This window comes from Anser cygnoides, chromosome 1, assembly GCF_040182565.1.
Source record: "Anser cygnoides isolate HZ-2024a breed goose chromosome 1, Taihu_goose_T2T_genome, whole genome shotgun sequence".
Taxonomy (NCBI): domain Eukaryota; kingdom Metazoa; phylum Chordata; class Aves; order Anseriformes; family Anatidae; genus Anser; species Anser cygnoides.
The window spans coordinates 145,985,249-146,004,838 of NC_089873.1; the positions used below are offsets into that span (position 1 = coordinate 145,985,249).

Genomic DNA, 19,590 nt, shown 5'->3' on the forward strand with positions numbered 1-19,590 from the left:
TGTTTTTCCCCTGTGGCTCTAAACCAAATCTCATTTACAAGTGAGAATGTGTTATCCTACATAGTGAATACCTGACCTTTTATTTCTACAAAGTAATTTCCAGAAACAAAGCCAAAAGCATGTACTGCTTCTGACAGGGTGACAGTGCAGCATTTCATATGCATATTTTCTTGGAAAAAGTATTTGGAAAAAGTTGTTGGAGACCAATTAAACTTTATCACCTGACTATGCATGCTCACAATAACAAGATTGTTTATTAATATGACTGCAACCCCAACACAGGCAGAGCTTGGCCAGAGTTATACAAACCATGGGTTTCAACACCTCCTCTAACAGGAAACTCTGCTGGAGAGAGGATGAGAGAGGATACTTAAATCAAAGAAATTTGTGCAGTGTGATGGTAATGGAACATAAGTGCTTTATTGGTAGGGACTGCACTTACGTATGGGATTAAACATTTTGTTGAATCAAAACCTTAGGACATTTCATTCCATGTTTACACTTTACATTTCCCTTACTATTTGTTTTGCTATTACATAAATATATCTCTGATAACTATATCAACCTTATATGGCTGCTCCCCAGACAGTCTTTAACTAACCATCACAAGATCCGTAGTAGTGTTTCTGTTTTACAGATATCTGCAGGATTGTTCTTGATAACATATGGGTTGTGACAACCAGGTGTCTGTGACAGGACACAAAATCACAGGGTGGCTGAGGCTGTCAGGGCCCTCTGGAGGCCACCAGGCCCAAGCCCTGCCCCAGCAGGGCCACCCAGCGCAGGCTGCCCAGGCCCAGCTCCAGGCGGCTTTGGAAGGCCTCCAAGGAGGAGACCCCACAGCCTCTCTGGGCAGCCTGTGCCAGGGCTCCTCACCCGCACAGCACAGAAGTGCTCCTGGGGCTCAGAGGGAGCCTCCTGGGTGCCAGTTTGTGCCCAGTGCCCCTGGTCCTGGCCCTGGTCACCTCTGACAAGAGCCTGGCTCTGTCCTCTCTGCACCCTCCCCTTGGGTATTTACAGACATGGATCAGATCCCCCTGAGCCTCCTCTTCTCCAGGCTGGGCAGTCCCAGCTCTCAGCCTCTCCTCACAGGAAAGGTGCTCCAGGCCCTCCATCATCTTGGTGGCCTCTCTTGGACTCTCTCCCGTAGGCCCAGGTCTCTGGGGGGCCCAGAACTGGACCCAGTGCTCCAGGCATGGCCTCACCAGTTCAGAGCAGAGGAGAAGGATCACCTCCCTCAGCCTGCTGGTGATGCTTTGCCCAGTGCAACCAAGAATACCGTTAGCCTTCTTCATGGCAAGGACACATTGCTATCTCATGTTCATCTCGGTGTCCAACAGGACCCCAGGTCATCTCCTGTTGCTTCCATCTGAGTGGGCCCCAGCCTGTGCTGGTAACTGGGGTTGTTCCTCCCCAGGTGCGGTTCTCTGCCCTTCTCCTCGGTGGACTTCATGAGATTCTTGTCAGCCCACCTCTCCAGCCTGTCCAGGTCTCTGTGTACCGTAGTACAGCCCTCTGGGGAATCAGCCACTCCCCCTAGTTTCCTGTCGTCTCATCATATTTGTAATTAACATTAGCTGTGCCCCACAATACCAAAAGCTTTCATTGCCTAAAGTCTCTCAGTGACTGATAGTCAGGTCCGTTTTCTTCAGTCACTGAGAGGTGAACGCGAGCAACCAGCTTTAAAATTCAAAAAGCCTGAAAGGGAAACCTGGGCTTGTCCAGCATATTCTTACTATTTTTTTCCAGAGTATGCTTATTTCTGGATGACTAATAGAGGTGAGTATCTAAGGACTTCAGTAGCTTCCAAATGTAATGCTAAGTTAAAATGATTTTAACATCTTTTAGAATAAAGACTGTGTTTGTCCAGCAGAGGGAGACTAGAGTTTTATATAAACATAATAGAGACTCTAAGCACAACAAGGAAAAAAAAATCTATCAGCTACAGATTTTAATATAGTTTTTGTTTTCTAAGACAGCTCTCTAGATCATATAGAAAGCTAAATATATGAAAAACCTGATGAAAATCATACTTTAAGCCATATTATAGTACTGGATACTGATGAAGGATTCACAGCCTTCATTCCAGTTCAAGTGTGATCCTGTATAAATAACAACAGAAAACATTTTTTTCTAACATGATTTCAAAGTCCTATTGGGATTCTTGATTAAATTTAAAATGCACTCTTTCAAGTGCTTTCTTAATACACATATGATCCCTGAAACACTCATTGCATGGAAAGTAGAGTAAAAAGCGATAATATAGAAATGTTAGGGCTTTCCATTAGCTAATGAAAGAGCATCTATTTCCAGAAATCCAGTCACAGAACTGTCTTCAATAAGAAGTGTTCTACTAATACTTAAAAAAAAAAAAAAAAAAAAAAAGCTTCATATACTAATTGGAAATATATTTTATTTCTTAGATAATCCTTTTTCCATTTTTTTTCAAGCTAGAAAACCTAAAGCAAAACTGCTATATTTAATAGGGGAAAAAAATATTTTAAAGGAGATCTCACTTAAAGGAAAAAAAAAAAAAAAAAAAACAGATCCAACCTCTGGAGGGCTAAAAGAAAATATGTGTTTATTCATCTAATTACTTCTAGCTTTGACTCCACTGTAGTGCTGTCTATCTGTGCTTAACTCCTTTCAGATGTTCTAGTCATTAATTTATGAATCTCCCTGCTCATATTAATAATGATACTAATGTCAAGAGCAGCGCAATATAGGCATGGAAAGCCATAAACCACAGCAGCAGCACGTATTAATGGGGTCCTGAATCAGCCAAATAGCTACGGGTTTGCAGGCCATACACTTCTGGTTTTCAGTTCACACCAAGCAAGAATTAGAAGAAACTCTATGCCACTAAATAAAAGTATGTAAGAAAATGGTGCGAATGTGCCATTATCCCTGAAACAACTCCGGTGACAGTGTGCCAAAGGGAAAATGAATCCTCAGACTGAGGAGAAGTGGAGGCAGTCCAGTATGTATTGTGAGCAGCCACAGGAGGACTTTGGTTATCCTGTGCAATTGTATTCCTGAGTCTCTCTGTGATTAATCGTTTTGTGTGCTGAAAAGAGAATTTTACCCGGAACTAAGTGAGAGACTCATACACAATTAACATACAATGATAAATGAGAACCTGTCAGCTTACCACGTGTAGATCAAGGAAAGGAGATGAGGACAAAACTAAGACAAGGGTACATCTCTCCTTCCTTTGTACTCCCTTTAAAGGCTGATCAGATACAGACTGGCCTTTCTGAAAGCCCAGTGACTATGAAACCTAGTGCCAACTAACCCAGCCTCACTGACCATGCCATACAGCAAAAATGCTCCCAAGGACAGCCCAACATACCCCTCATTAACAGCCACACTGCAGTCTCCTCCTGTTACTATTTCTGATGATGTGCCTGTAGCTCTCCATTCCTAGATAAAGATCTAAGCATTTTCAGCCAGGCTAAAATAAAATAAAATAAATCCAGTGTGCTCTACAGGGGAAAACAGCTGCCAGCAGTTTGCACTCAGGAAGAGGTCAATGAAAACCGGTAAGAAGCTCTTCACAGACAGTGCCTGGTGTCTTTAGAAGAGCCCAGTAAAAACATGATCCTGATATAAAAACTCAGTCTCTGGGCTGGCTTTTCCCCTCTCACCTCCCTGTTTCACCACAGGAGAAATCCATCACCCATTGCCTACTTTGTAAGCAGTTTTAAAGCTGCTGGTGGAGTTTTTGACCCAATTAGAGCTTATCTGGCACAGAGCGCTGTTCACAGGCTGCTCAGATTCACAGCTGCAATAAAGGAGAGCCCCTTGATAAAGAGTTCTTGGGTTTTTCTTTGTTCAGAGAGGAAATTCAGCTGACTTACTTTGGGGATTACTGCATGATCAAGATAGTTGCATAACTAGGAGGATCATAAACACCATTTTGAATTAACAAATGAACCCTCACATGCAGGTAGGAGAAAGATTAGCAAAATCAACACGGGCTTCTGTAGTGGGGAAAAGGGCAAGGCCTCTGATTACAGAGCTCGAGAATAACAGCCACATAAAAATGATGTGCAAAACAGAAAAAGAAATATTAGGCCTTAAAGCATATTCTGTGCTTGTTCTGTGTTATTTTTTAGATCTGGTGTTGTCAGCCTTCAGAACAAAACCATCATGTCAGAGCCAAAAAAGCCAATGAAGTAGATGGCTTAAAACCAATTGAGAAGTCTTTTGACTTCTTTCCTAGTTTCTTTGCTTGTTTCCCGATTCTTTGGAAACCTTTCCTGAAATTGCATAGGGAATGCTGCCAATTTGGTGTGTGTGTTCCCATCTCCTTGGAGCAGACCCACTAACTGTATGCTATGACTTACATGGGAAAAGCCATCACCCTGTCCTTCTCTTTCCCCTTCTCTCTCACAATTGCACATCTGCCCTACCTGTCTTGTTCTGTTTGCAGTATCCTGCACTCACCTTCTCTCTTCCTGTCCTTGTTCTTTTATCTGCAGTTTTACTATGTACTCCTCTGTACTGGGAGCCTATATAAAGCATTATATTTGATGAACCAGCAATCTTGAACAGTCCATGTCGGCTCTGCTGGGCTTTGTACAAAAGCCCACTTCACTAATGTAACCTGTAATTTATAAACTCTCTGGGAAGGGTAAACTGCATGTGGACTGAGGGGTGGATTGCTGATTAGTCCACCATACAAGGGTCAGATTTGTGCGAGGATGGCCACATCCTCCTCTGATTTGGATGTATGAATTATCTTTTAAAAATGAGACAACAGAAAAATTTTTTAGATAAAAATGTTGCCTGGCCACCCAAAGGATGAGCAAACAGGAGCTTGAGGCCTCACAGTGCTTGCATGCCTTCAGTGGAACACAGAAGCGATGCCTGATAACAATGCTGTCTCAAAACAGTTTTCCATTCAAACTTGCTCGAGTTCAGTTGGAGTGACCTCCCTTTTGCCTCAGAAAAAGGACAGCTTTTCCCAATGCATTCGAACATTTCAGGATGTCTGCAACAGCAAGGAACTAGATATTAAAGTGACATTGGCAGTCTTTTGGCAGCCAGTGTTACTATGCTGTTTATGGCTGATCTGCAGCATGCCGTTTCTCTCCCAGAACCTCATATAAAGATAGGCAGGGACTTAAATTTTATAAAGAAACATTACCTCACATGCAGTGATCCCAAATCCCCTAGTCATGCTAGCTGAAAAGTAAGCCTGTGTAGAAACCTCTCTATATCAAAACCAACTTGCCCCAGCAATGAAACTGTCCACATCTATTAAATGAGCATTGTGCAGTATATGGTGAAAAATGAACCAAGTTTCTTTCAATTCACTCAGTCCTGTTGATCTTAGGTGTTCACAAATAATAAACTATTCTAGCAACTTAGATTAAACATTAGGAAAAAAAATAAATTATTCCATGACTACTGACATCAACACAGACAAGTTAAAATAATCTTGCTGGAGGTATTAGCCAACACCTAATATTGCCAGCAAAGAATCATACTTTACATGAGAATTTAAAGTAGTTTTCCTTCACAGGATTAAAATATAGTCATAAACTAAGCCAGGAAAAAAAAAAATGTTCAGGGGTTGTTCGGTGTTGTATTTCCTCCTTTGCTCTCCTTACACTCATAGGAGGAACAGAAACTCCACCCAAGCTTTCATCCTACTTCTGCCTGAAGATCTAAGCAGGTGCACAGTCATCGATACAGCACAGGACTGAAGACGTTCAAGCATGAGAAATTCTCTGCCAAGTTTCTTTCTCCTTTTTCTTTTTTTTTAATTTCTTGGGTAAGTGCCCAGACACCAACCCAACCGCTTGCTCTGCTCAACAGAATCTATGTGAAAACAGGTGTGAGTAAATAAGAAAATTAAAGAAAGCATTTTGGCAATGTTTGCTGTTGAGATTTAAATCTGACTTTTGTCTTTTCTGACTGATATTTGTAATTGAGATTATTTGTGTAGTCTCCTCTTAAGCAGAACTTCCCTCTGACCAGATTCTGGAGCTCTGAAGTTTATGGCTAAAATATTCCCCAAGAGAAATCCTGAAAACAGTAACTAGTTACTGGAAAACTGCAAGATCAGCACTAGATTTAACTAGATCAATTTGAATAATTAATGTATAACAACCTTTAGTTAATCATCTATCTGTTTCAGGTTATTCATCTGCAACAAATTCCAATATTCAGCAAAGAATCCTAAGAGTGAAAAGCTCCAGGAACAGAACACAGAAAAGCCCTGCAAGTATTTTTTGTGAGTATGAGACCCAAAAGATGCTATCAGGAGTTTCTGTTCTTCTTCTTTAAGAAAGAAGGGTTGGGTCCTATGTGCTGACTCCAGTGGGAGCTTTTAGGCTCTGTTCTCTTTTGAATCACATCCCTGATGACTTTTTTTGTTACAGTCAGCATTTTACACAAACATGTTTGCTAAAATATTTAAAGCTAGAAAGAATGTATTTTTTTTCTCTTTCTGTATCGGAGTAAATGGAGTGTTTTTTAAAGATGCTGAGAGTTACCAACAGCAATATGCCAAGCGTTTCTTAAAGTTAGATCCAGATTTAAGGAGCCTAAATATGGACCCAGATAGGTCAAATCATAGGCAAAGAAATCAGAGGATATGGAATTCATTCAGTAAAAGAGAACCTGAGAATGGGTGAGTAAATTTGGGTGTTTTTTTCAGAGCAAACATTAATTTCCAAGCTTTTCATTCCACGTGCAGGACACAATGGCCCTGGATAAAATGGAAAAATTGCATCTGGAAGATAAAATGATCCAAACTGAGCTGTGTGAATTGGAAGGTATTCCCTTAACAAAACCAGTATACAGCATATGGGATCAAGTGTGGAACTTCAAAGCCAGACCTGACGATCTTCTCATTGCAACCTATGCAAAAGCAGGTTTGTGTGTAGAGGAAATAGAATAGAAAAGTTTGAGATAGTTCTTACTATTGGAATGGAAAATTATATTATTCTATTGTGACTGATATTTGTTAATCCCAAAATAGACATATTTTAAAGATGTCAAGCTCTGTCAGATGTGGTGACCTACTTTTGACTTCTTTGGCAGAAATAATATCAGTGTATTACTATTGAAGTTCACACCATCAAAGTCTAATTACATATTTCCTTTGATTTAGATTATATACATACATATTAATGTACTGTAAAACTTTTACAAGATTTAAAGAAGCTTGGTATAAATTATCATTTACTAAGAAATAATAGAAACCGTTCAAGTATGAATTGTATTATGAATATGGCAAATGACTTGGCGTAAACCAGTACTGATACTTGGAAACAGGTTACTTATTTTAAAGAAATAACCAAATTTACTTAATAATTTCAGCCATTAAAATACCCACCATTAATCTTAGCTATCTGGTATTTGTATTTTTATGTATTAATTGGACCCTTAACTTGTTAATATTTCTCTTCTTTGTTAGGCTCTTTATATTTATATAAAGGAAAACAATGAATAACAGGCATCAATATTAATGTTGGATGAACAAAATCATGTACAGTTTATAGGATTCAAGAACAGACTGGGTAACATTTGATGATCATAAAAAATTAATGACTTGAATTAGCAAGAATTTTTAAGTGTTGTTTCCAGCAGAGGAAAAATAAAATTATTATTACTGAAAATTAATTACTTTTGAAGGTAGGAAAAAATAGATTTTGCTGAAAGCTTTCAACTTATTTCTAGTATACTGAAAGCAAAAGCATACTATTTTAATCAGCCTGGATTGAAATATCCCAGCCATTGAACTGAGAAGAAATAAAGTTAGGAGTCCATTTGACGTTATTTTCTATCTGCCAGAACTGCACACTTCAAGCATCATATTAAGGACTGAGTTTCCTGCCCACATTGCTTTCTAGGATATCCCTTAGTCTGTTCCCTAGATGACCTGATACAGTACCTGAGACGAGATGTAGTTAACCCAGTGACCACAGCTATAGGGGAAAAAAGGCACCCAAGGGACACAATTCTGTATCTCTTACAAGATGTTGCATTAGCTCAGGCAAATGAAGTAAAATGTTGTGCTGAAAATTCATTAAAGCATTTCAAACAGGAACATTGAAAATACTGCAACTTTTTTATATGACTGTATTTCATACAGTCAAACTGCATGAAATTTTTACTCACTCAAAGTTCAGGTATTTCATTTTTTCATTCAAACTTTGAAAACAAGAAGTTATATTAGCTGGATTTTCTGAGGGATGAAAATTGGGATATGTCAATTTCACTCTTCTTTTCAAATACTACAGTCTCCAAATTGTATTATGTGAGTTTATCTCAGAGTTTTCCTCATTACTGGAGTAGTAGCAGAGAGGTTTTCTGTTTGCAAGAATAAACCTGTCCAAAAAAAAAGAATCTCTGAAATAGGTCTTTGGAAATTACCTTTGCATTCCTAGTTATGCATTTTTTTTTTCTCCATGGTTGTCTCTTTAAATTTTGTCACCCACGTGCTGTGCTGTTCCTTCTTTCTTTGAAATGGAGTCCATCCATCTGACTTTCAGTTCTCTAGCAGAAGAGACTCTCATCTCTCCCTGAGAGAAATATCTAAACATTGATATTTTCAGGTACCACATGGACACAGGAGATAGTGGATATGATTCAACAAAATGGAGACACTGAGAAGTGTAGACGTGCCAGTACTTACAGACGCCATCCTTTCCTTGAATGGTATATGCCAGAGCCTGCGCCTAATGGTTACTCAGGTGAATATCAAAGAGAATAGGTTTGTATGTTAGACAAAATGAAGCAAAACAAACATCCAGAACTGATGCCACATTTTTTTCTAGGGAAGGTCCCACTTTATTTGCCCCTGCACTATGCGCTATGTCAGGCATCAGGGCACTGATTTAACATAAACATCGAGTGCTACTCAAGCCAATGCAAGGCTGACAGATAGGGCACAGGCCCTGCTGAAGACCGTGTGGCTCCAGAGTGGCATCTGAAAGCTGTGTGTGATAGATACTCACAGTACCTAACACGGCAGCAGATGGGCATCACGTGGAAACATGAGTGCGAACTGAATCCCATCCTGTGACTAGGGGCTATATGGAATGGAAACCTATGTCTTGGATATATTTCCAAAATGTGAATGATGTGTTTTCTGTGGGTTTGGTATTGTTTTGAGTAACTGCTGTTAAATTCAAGGGTCTAGTCATCATAACAAGCTACTGGGCATTCAGGGAACTGGCAGGCCTGACTGTTCTGCAAAGACAGCTCCCTGCAAGACCCTTCCCCCAGTAAGGACTCCCATCCCACACAAATCATTAAGCCAGACTCTCTTCGCATTTGAATCCAAAAAGCTTGAATGACTGCAGTAGAAGTGCTACTTTTTGTCTTCTAATCCAGACTGCATTGACATAAACAGAGACACAAAAAATGATAGAAGTTGACAGAGGATGCTAGCAAATAAATGAGAGAGGTCATGACAGACACTTAGGGGGGGAAATAACATATCTCCACATATCCCCAGATATTCTCATGGATTCCCATATATCCAGAACTACTCACAATCTACTCTGCATACAATATGAACTTTATCCATCATTCTCCCAGCTTTTCTTTACATGCTATCCAGAAAGTCTAGTCAGCTACTCTGTTATTCTCATATCCTAGGACAAACAAACAAACAAAAACAAAAAGCAAACAAACAGAAGAAACACCTCTTACTTGCAAAGAAAAAGGAGATCACTAAATATTGTGAAGGAAAAACATTGGGTGGGTAAAAATAAATTAGTATTCATCGTTATCCCTCGGCTTAGACATGGGCCCAAGAAAGCAAAGTGAAGATATGAATTAATGTTCTCCCTTTTCTTCTTGAATACATAGGTACAATGCTGTCTATGTTACACTGCTACCTAGTTGCTTTCAAGAAGTCAGTCAAAATCTCACCTATGAGAGTAGCAAAGAAGTGCTAGCAGAATGTAAAGAACAGGTCAGTTCTCATAAAATGTTATTCCATAGGCCTGGAGATAGCTGAAGCTATGCCTTCTCCACGAATCATAAAAACTCATCTTCCTGTGCAGATGGTGCCCCCCTCCTTCTGGGAACAAAACTGTAAGGTAAGGTTGAAGAGGTAGGACTCAGTCTACTTCAACTGGAAAGAAAGTGATATAAAACAGGACTCAATATTATTTCGAGTCTTTGTGAAAACTGAAGGTCTCCTCAGCTATCTTCCCTTTATTGTGCAATGTCTGTGGGAAACTAAAGAAGTTATAACTGAGTTATCTGAGTCTTTCTTGCAGTTTTCTCTCAGGAGAGGCTCAATATCTATGTCGCAGCCATGTGTAAGTTCATATTTCTCTCTTTCTCTCTCTCTCTCATTTTCATACCCAATAAAGATAATCTATGTGGCGAGAAATGCAAAAGACAACCTGGTGTCATACTACCATTTCCACAGAATGAATAAAGCACTTCCTGACCCAGGAACCATGGAAGAGTTCATGGAGAAATTCATGGCTGGAAAAGGTGATGAACTGCGATCAGTTGTATAAGAGATTTTGATCGTTTTAAAAATGCATGGCATTGATTTATCTATTTCAGCTACGGTTTGAAATCCAGTGCTGACACTCTGTGGAAGAATATCCACTAAAGGTGTTTTAGTAGTAGCTTCATTCAGAGGGTTTTATAGCACCAAAAAGGTGAATCCTATCTTTAAACTCACATTTTGAAAAACAATTGCTGCTTTTTATTCCACTATCATTCAAAAACATATATGATGATTTTAAGGTAATCTCTCTATAAGGTTAAAAGAAACCTGCTTGGAGGACAGCTGGGAAGGAACAGCAGCTCAATGGCTGTACTCTAATGTGACACACAAGAATGTAAAATTTAATTTTGTATAGATTGTGCAGTATGAATTTGAGCTAAGAGAGTTTTTTTACCTCAATTCACCTGTCTAAAAATCAGGCATCTGAACAAAGCTGGTCATCTAGCTAAGGACAGGCAACCCCAGAAACTGATTCTTCCTCTTCTAAGAGAGATGCTGGTATCCAAAAAATAAAAACCTGGTCATTTGGATGACGGTCTTCAGTTTGGGTCAGTAAAACTTCAATAGGTCCTTTTTTTTCACTACCATGTTGGCCTAGAAACACCACTGTCTGGACCAGCATGAGAGTCTCATTTCTAAATGAGACATTGTGTCTTGTGTTAGACAGGCTGAGCTTGTGAGCCCTCTGTCCCAGTGCAGACGTTTAGAATATAGGAACCTCTGTCCAAGCTAGTCATCTCAGTACTTGCTGGAGAGAAACAGGCACTTCTGATAGCACACTAAACAGTTAAACCAGTTAGGAGCATAGAATAATGCAGGTGGGAAGGGGCCTTTGGTGTCCGTCTGGTCCACACCCCTGCTGAAAGCAGGGCAAATTAAAAGCGGTTTTATCCAGTCAACAAAATGAGCCACATTCTGGAAATGTCTGCTTCTCTCCATCAAATGGACAGCCTAGATTTTTCATTCAGGTGTAAGCATCTGCAGTTAGACATCAATCCTGCTCTGAGCATCCATATACCTAAGGGATTAATAGCATGAAGGCTGTGTTCAGTACAGAGCACAGCAATCATGGCCACAGTGGTTCAAAACCAGCTAGGAAACACCCAGACACTGGTTATGGAGGATACGTGAGTGCCTAAAGACAGATGGGGCATTTATAACTGCTGCTGCTCTTCTCCTTTTTCAGTGCTTTGGGGCTCCTGGTATGACCATGTGAAAGGGTGGTGGAAGGCAAAAGACAAGCACCGTATTCTCTACCTCTTCTATGAAGATATGAAGGAGGTAAAGACTGAATGTGTGTTTATAGAGCTTTTCTTGAAACCTGAAAGTTTAGCAGATATTATCTACACTCAACAGTTGTCTATTGTAACTTTAGCTGTATCAGACTTCTCACCCCAGCAACAACCACAGTGTTAACACTGTGATTTCCTTCTTTTTCTTCGCTCTGTATCTTATCCCGTTTTCTTCTCTCTGCAGAATCCAAAGAGAGAAATTCAGAAGATTATGAAGTTTATGGAGAAGGACTTGGAACAGGAGGTTCTTAACAAGATAATCCATAACACCTCATTTGAGATAATGAAGGAAAATCCCATGACAAACTACACTAAGGATTTTGTGGGATTAATGGATCACTCAGTTTCCCCATTCATGAGAAAAGGTACTGAGGTTTATTACTGGTATCAATTCACTCTTCCTGGTATAATTCTGCCTCGAAATAATCCTTCCCTTCAACTACAATTCTCTTGTAAGTTGTGGCTAATGGGCTTCAAGAAATACTGGTAAAATATATTTTATTTTATTTTTTCCATAGGAGTTGTCGGGGACTGGAAGAATTATTTCACTGTGGCACAAAACAAGAAATTTGACGAGGATTATAACAAGAAAATGGCTGATACATCTCTTGTTTTTCGTGCGGAATTGTGATTATTAGTAATGGGAGTTATTCTTTATGATCTATCGGCCTTTCCATTTTATGTATTTTGCTTTTCCTCGTGTCCCTAATATTTCAATATCTTTCTTTCACGTACCACTGATTTTTCATTATGATGAGAGTTCCCGAATTATGAGGAAGTTTAGACTGGTCTATCTGAAGAAAATAATCCCTCTCTCGATACTTGTCATCCAACTCTCCCACAGTAACTTTTAGCACTAACTAAAATATTTCAGACATGTTTTGAGTTTGTGTCTTTGTTAAACTGCAGCTGGCATTTTCAAATCAACCTGGCAATTTCAAATGAGAAATTAGGAACCAAAAAAAAAAAAGTGTTAAAAGAATGCACAAAGTGTGGGCATTCCCATGCTGTGCAAACATTTACCAATAAATAACAATAAACAATTTTAAAAGGTGGTCAAGTATAAACAGAGCAACAGAATTGCAGAAAGTAGAATAAATTCCTTTTTTTTTTTTCTTTTCTCCTTACTTTAAGCTGGACATCATAAATGTCATTGAGATGAAAGCAACATTTCCAAAAACACCAAATACCCATTAATTCCACTGACAAAACTTGCTAAGGAGCTATATAGAGGTGTTTATCTGTAATCCATCTGTGGAGGTAGTTGTCCTTACTGCAGCAAGTCAAGAGGCTCTTGCCATTGTTGCCTTTTGAAACGGATATCACCAACTTCTGTAAATATTTGGAAAATTTGCTATGAAGCAGGACAAGAGCCACTCTGGCATATACTTGCCTCTTCTTCACCTTTGCAAATGCGTCCATCAAATATATCATTACCACTTCCTCCTTTTCTTTGCTTTTCTCTCGACCAAATATGCAAACAGCCTAATGAGGACTTTTAGTTGCAGTAGGGTCTGGTCAATATTATCACATAATACCTTAGCATTAGCACTGGCACTGTAGCCATTCTTTGGCAGGAAATTAATTTAAACAATAAACAGCCCTTTCTTATCATAGACAACTGTTACCAATCCACTTCTGAAGAGTTCCTGTTTAACTGCATTTGCCCTCTGAATGTCAGAGGGAAAACTACATAGACTGCCACAGCTGGAGGAAAATTCTGTTTTAGTCTCTATAGCTAAACACAAAACGTTTGCTGTGCGTATTTTCTCTTTGGTCTGTGGAAGGTTCCAGGGATTTAACAACAGCAGCCACTGCCAGCACACGCAGACCATTTCAGGCTAGCGATTTAATCTAAATATCTAAATTGAATGCAGTTCTCTAAAGGGCACCAATATCAAGTTTGGAAACAAACAAAAGGCTTCTCATTAAATGTGGAAGTTACATTGTCAGCTCCCAATCCAATGAGTTTCCCTTAAAAAATGCAGGAAACACTGGAACTAGAAGCAGGCATTTGCTATACAAGTGCAAACGTAGGTATTGGGAGGGCTTTAGGTGAATGGAGATTCCTGCCTCCATAAAAAAGATGTCTCTGTAAACCAACTACCTGAGAAAAAATCATCTGGCAGAGGTGCTGCTGTTTGCAGCAAAACTAAATATGAGCCCGGGAAGCTTTCTGTGGCTTCTCTAGTTTTTGTTCATTATTAACTTACTGTCACCAGAACGAGGAAAAGGCGTTGCCTGTTCTATGGCATTTTTTCATTCTCTTGGGTCACTCCATGAAATTACATGAGTCAGCTGTTTGTCAATCTAATCCTTGTTCAGGGTCATAGGAGCCATTGGTAAATGGAAAAAAATGCTTAACTCAGCAGTTGCGTGACATTTTAGAAGTTGAGCTGTACAAAAGGTCACATACATAGATGACCTATTTGCTCCTCCTTTGAAATCTCTCCATCTATTAGAAGGACAAAAATGCTGAAGGTGGCTGTGGCAAGGTAAGGGTAATAGAGGCTTGAGTTATATTGGCTAAGTCACCTTTGTTCTCTCTTCCTTAGGTAAACCTTCACCCAACTGGAATTCAGCTGCTCTGAAAAACAAAGAAAGTACCACAGGTCAGAGAATGCAATACAAGGGAAAAAAAAAAAAAAGGAAAAAAAAAAAAGGAAAGAGGGAAAACAACTACCGGATGTGTGGGTAAATAAAAACTGTCTTTCCTTATCCCATTGACATTATCCTTATATATGTTAAATGTGTGTGTGTGTGTGCATATATATATATATATAAATTCAAAGACAGAAATATTAACCTTTATAACAAAATATAGCTGGCCTGGGAATAGAAAAGTGGGATGTTTCTGCCTTTTATGCCCTCTTAAGCCAGCACAGCTGAGACAGATCAACCTGTGGATTCAGTCATAATTTGTAATATGTTATTAACTGAATATTAATTCTCTGTAAAACTACAGGGAGCAATGAATTGTTATAAGTGACAATAAGTGGATTTGTAGTTATTGAAAAAGTTTGGAAAAGGGGTTAATAGGTTGCATGCAACCCCCAGTCGGCCTGAAAACCAGTGTTTTGGTGTCTATAATGACAGTATCACAACAGAGCTGTGTGCATGGTTCTGGGTAGATAACTGGAGGGTGCCTATATCTAGAGTGCCTTTAACTTACATATCTTTATGTTTGTCAGTTGTTATGTACAGAAGAGCTTTAAATGATGTGTTATACAGAGACTGTTTACTAATAGTGACTTAAGGGGGTAAAAAGTCTAATTTATTTTGATACTGTAAATCGATGAGCATCAGCAGAAGGAGATTGTGCATATGTAACTAAATTATTTCATGTCAATCTGAACTACTGTCAAGCTTCTGGTGCGAACAAGTAACTCTCTATTTACTGTGGTGATAGAACTGTGTATAGAGCTCCAGTCAGACATACACCCTGAACATACACTGGTGCTTTATTTTTGTCCAGTTACCTAGAAGTATGGTTTTACTGAGTTTCTTACAGAGGTGCAACTTCTGTGTCAGCTTAAATAGAACTTGTGTCAGTTTAGCTGAATGCAACCCCACAACAACTTCTTCAGTGCCGCTTGTCTCTTCTAAGCATACCTGCAGAGCTTTAATAGCTGAGAAACTTTGTTATTAATCTCTAACAAATGTCTGAAAATCAGTGTTCATTAACGCGCTAACTGTTTGCATGTGCCTGTTTTGTAGCTCTGCACTAACAACTATCAGAACAAATCCTCCTGCTGGAATGAATGAAGGTTCCTGCTTTGACAGAGAGGTTTTTACCAGGAATTGCTATATGAATTCTAGGATAGTCATGATCTCACTGTACCTTGACAGTCTTTAGGAACTAGGAGAGCCATTTTACTTTCAGGTGGAAGGCATCCATTTACAAAGCAGAACAGGAGAAGCACCAAGCTTCAAAATAAACAAACAAACAAATAAATAAATAGATTAGAGGCAGAGAAGCAAGTTGCTCTATCTTCTTAGCTAGCATTCAAAGACAGAGGAACACTGCTTTACATTCCACTAATTGTAATGCAGATGATTTGCTTCATGCTTGGATTGAAAGTTATTGTTTATCCAGTAGGAAACCGCCCATTGACAGAGAGTAGCTGTTATACCACTTGTCCTGTTTTTATAGGATAAGGGTATCTTAGCCTATAACATACACAATATAAAACTTTTTATAATGGTTTATGTCAACATGTTCAGAAGGAACCTTATCTTTACAAGGCTAATGATTAATTCTGGAATTTTCCAGAGGTTTGCTAACATTGTATTTCAAACCTGGACTGAGGCTTCCACTCCCCTGCTGTCTTCGATGAGTCATGCAAGTCCTGGCTCAGTGCAGGCTATAGGTGAGGGAAGCTAGAGGCACAATGAGAGAGAAAGTCTAGCCCTCCGTACTCGTCGGATGCAACCAAACCAAGCCTCCAGGCCTGAAGCCATGGGCTTAGGCTTGATAACCTGTCTCTGTCTGCCCTCCAGACCAAGCACAGACTTAGGCACTGTGTAGGTGGACCAGGAATGTCGTCGTGCAGCAGCGTCCCGTGGTTAATATTGAAGAGGCAAATGGATCATTTTCTAGAAGGGCCTTAGCACAAGCTGCTGCAAGGGCAGTTGGTATTTATAAGCAGTGTGAGCTCAGACTGTATGAAGGCTCACAGTTGAATCACAGGCTCACAGGTCATCTAACCTGATTGTGGAGACCCAGGGATTATGTCAAAAGCAGGCCACTCGGTGTCCTTCTCTGGCAGGGGCAATACAGGTATAGGTAGGGTCTCAGGCTGGACATCTAAAAATAAGGAAACTAATTTATTTTTTTAAAAAGTTAAAATTGGGCCTCTTGATTCACAGTAACCTGTTATTGTGCCAATAACCCACAGTGATCTATGTTTGCTATTATTTCTGTTTGCAGTTCGAAAAGCTTTCACGTTCAGTCAACAATGGAACAGTTTTCTAGAGCCAGACCCAACCCCTGGAGCTCAAACAAAATGTTAGTTTCCTTGTTTAATGCTAACCTTTAAACAGGCTTGGTGGGCTTTGCAGTTTAGTAATAGAACACCAGACTCCGCACCTCTCATCTCCTGCAATTTCAGAGCAGAATTAAGAGCTACATAAACTTTTTTTTTTTAATACCTAACAAAACCCTTCACACATAAAGTAGTATAGAGATAAATACAGAGGTCAACACTGTCCCTGCATCTTACAAGCATTCAGAATAGCCTCCCCCTTCACACCCTCTTTAATTCACTTTATCTTCAGTCTCTACAATTCCATTACAGTGGGAACCTGCTAAACCCGAACCCACGTCAATATGGCCCAAGAATTTATGGTTCATTTGCACAGGGCAGGGAGAATACTTTAAGTTGCCAAACAGGGGTGAATAGTTAACAGACTGTAAATTCATACCCTGCCTTCCTTTATACTAATTTTGCATGTACAGAAGCCACAGAAGTAACTCAAAGCAAGAAAGTTAGCTTGCCCAGAGTGGTTCACAAAGGAAAGTTTGTGATCCACAGAACTGGCTGGAAAGTCAGATTCTACAGAGCCAAATATTTAAAGCATTAGCTCTGCAAGCTGGAAACATTCCTCAGATGCAAAATTACAGTAATTTTCTCATTTTGTTCTCTTCAGAACATTCCTGCAGGTCTAATAATTCCAATGCTACTGAACAAACATTTCTACACTGCTTTAGTGGAATAACCAACCACAGTCCTGTGGAACTTGGCCTTTCAGTGAAAGCAGGATTTAAAGTTTGTTATCCTCTGCCTCAACACATCTCATAAACCTCCTGGCAATCTTGTTTTACATAAACAATGCTATTTAAAAAATGAGAACTAATTATCTTTACAAAGATAATAAAATTACAGAATACACAGAACACATAAATTATTCTTGTTTTTCTCACTTATCTGGTCCCAAATTAGCTGTAGATGTAATTTTACTGGCTCCTTCTGGATAGATAAGATAAGATTCACAATCCGTTTAAGAAAATTATGTAAGACTATTGCAGGTATGAATCAGCATTTTCCCCAAGAAATATGAAGCAACTTTCCTGTAAGAAATACTTGGTTGTAACAAATTGAAACAGTCAACAGTCAAAATCTTCAATGCTTATTGTTTTGTTTATTTTAGGAAGAACTATTTTATTCTGCTACTACTCCCTATACAGGATGCTTCCCAATTGCTGTTGCAATTTAGGACCCAAATGAAAGACCGTCAATACTATTTTATTTGCCAAATGTAGCTAAGACCTCTTGCACAAAATGAAGGGGGAGCATAGTGAGAATTGGCCCAAAAAACATATACCCTACAAGAGCAGGGAGCTCTGTCAGGGGCTGAGTGCCTCCAGCTAGAAACAGGTGGTGTCAGCCTGTGATGAGTGAGCCAGTAGTTCAGTCTCTTCAGTACAAAGAGATCAGAAAAACCTTTGTGCATCTGCCTTGGCCAATCTCCAAAATCATTTTCCGCATAGTCAGGAGATGACCCAAGAGTTGGATCATAACACATATTTTCAGAGGATAGATGGCAGGAATGCCTTTACAGAAACGTTGCTTTCTCTGTGGTTTTCCAAAAAAAAAGCAGCTAAGCTTTTCTATAATGTTCTCTCCAGACACCCAGCTTCAGTCAGAGACGGACCTGGGAGGACTGAGCCGTGCAGTATGGCACAGTTTAGGATCAAATGCTATGGCTACAAGATGGTTTGGCAAAGACTCTCTCCAGAAAGGCTCTTCTTGAAGTTGCATGAAACCTCCACCCTAGGCTGTGGCACCACAGGCCTGGGTACCCAGTTCAGAGCATCCCAAAGTGGACGAGGAAAGAGTGGGACTTCTGAGGAGTGTAAGGATGGAAGTTGTAGAAAAGCAGCTTCTGGTGGTTTGGTTATGGAGCTCTGTTCTTGGCCAGCAACCTCTGTGAGAACAAGATTTAGATGTAGAGCTTAGCGATATGGTTTAGTGGAGGACTTGTTAGTCTTAGGTCAGAGGTTGGACTTGGTGATCTTGGAGGTCTCTTCCAACCTAGATGATTCTGTGATTCTGTGATTCTGTAACAAGGAGCTGTCTGCTCCTGCCACAATTGCTTGCCTGCTTATGTTACAATATACAATAAACATACATTATGTACGGTGAATGCATATGGGGAAAAAAAAAAAAAACCAAGGAAATGCTTTCTGAGGTATACACAAACAACCTTTCTGCCTTTAGTCACCATTTGTCATTTGAATTTTAAAAGAAGAATGACAATAGGAAGACCTGGAAAAATACAAATTATTCGTGCGAAAGCAGCATTTTGCATAACGTGAGGTTTTTTTACAAAAACAATAGGCATTCTCTCATGACACCATAATTAATTCCGTGCCATCCAATATCCACCTGGTGAATTGCAAGTAGAACAAAGTGTCTAAACTCTTTTCTCCCAAGCAACTTCTCATTAAAAATCAATTACTTCTCAGGAGAAACATTTCAAGCATTACCAAACGTGCTTGCATGACTACAGGAAGAAACGTGTGCAGTTTGAAAACATTGTTGGGCATCGCTCCCCTCAACCACCTACGGAGGAAAATGGCTCCTAATTTAAAATAATGAACGTCAAGCCTTAGTAACTCTCTTCTACTACTTGCTCTGGTAGATATATATGTATATATGGATGTATATGTGCGTATATGTGTGTGTACATGTGTACGTCTGCACGAACGCCCCTCCACAGGGGACACCACAGCCGGCTCCCCTCAGGGCAGCCCGCCTCTGCCACAGCCCCGCCCCCTCAGGGTCCCGCGGCTCGGGGGCG

General features: G+C 39.7%; 1 protein-coding gene and 1 long non-coding RNA gene across 4 annotated transcripts in view; one reads left to right on the forward strand and one right to left on the reverse strand.

Moving 5' to 3' along the window:
• The window catches only part of LOC106041643 (uncharacterized), a 72,011-nt gene extending 67,444 nt beyond the window's left edge, over window positions 1-4,567 (reverse strand). The window contains exon 1 of the long non-coding RNA XR_010826940.1: window positions 4,450-4,567. This is a non-coding gene — a long non-coding RNA (uncharacterized lncRNA). The remainder of the gene's footprint in view (window positions 1-4,449) is intronic.
• A 1,069-nt stretch (window positions 4,568-5,636) lies between these two features.
• On the forward strand, window positions 5,637-19,085 carry SULT1C4 (sulfotransferase family 1C member 4). 3 transcript variants are annotated; one of them, XR_010826933.1, is made up of 12 exons: window positions 5,637-5,782; window positions 6,149-6,244; window positions 6,710-6,887; window positions 8,574-8,711; window positions 9,970-10,067; window positions 10,347-10,473; window positions 11,682-11,776; window positions 11,972-12,152; window positions 12,306-12,424; window positions 14,343-14,481; window positions 16,718-16,795; window positions 17,437-19,085. XR_010826933.1 is itself a non-coding variant. In XM_013190218.3 (9 exons), exons 3-9 carry the CDS (start codon window positions 6,716-6,718, stop codon window positions 12,416-12,418), a joined length of 924 nt encoding a protein of 307 aa, XP_013045672.1. In that variant the 5' UTR covers window positions 5,638-5,782; window positions 6,149-6,244; window positions 6,710-6,715; the 3' UTR covers window positions 12,419-12,667. The 3 variants fall into 3 exon arrangements, 2 of the variants coding, with proteins under 2 accessions (XP_013045672.1, XP_047933864.1); XM_013190218.3 differs by lacking the exons at window positions 14,343-14,481; window positions 16,718-16,795; window positions 17,437-19,085 and having other exon boundaries at window positions 5,638-5,782; window positions 12,306-12,667; XM_048077907.2 differs by lacking the exons at window positions 5,637-5,782; window positions 14,343-14,481; window positions 16,718-16,795; window positions 17,437-19,085 and adding an exon at window positions 5,825-5,843 and having other exon boundaries at window positions 12,306-12,667.
• Window positions 19,086-19,590: the final 505 nt, after the last annotated feature.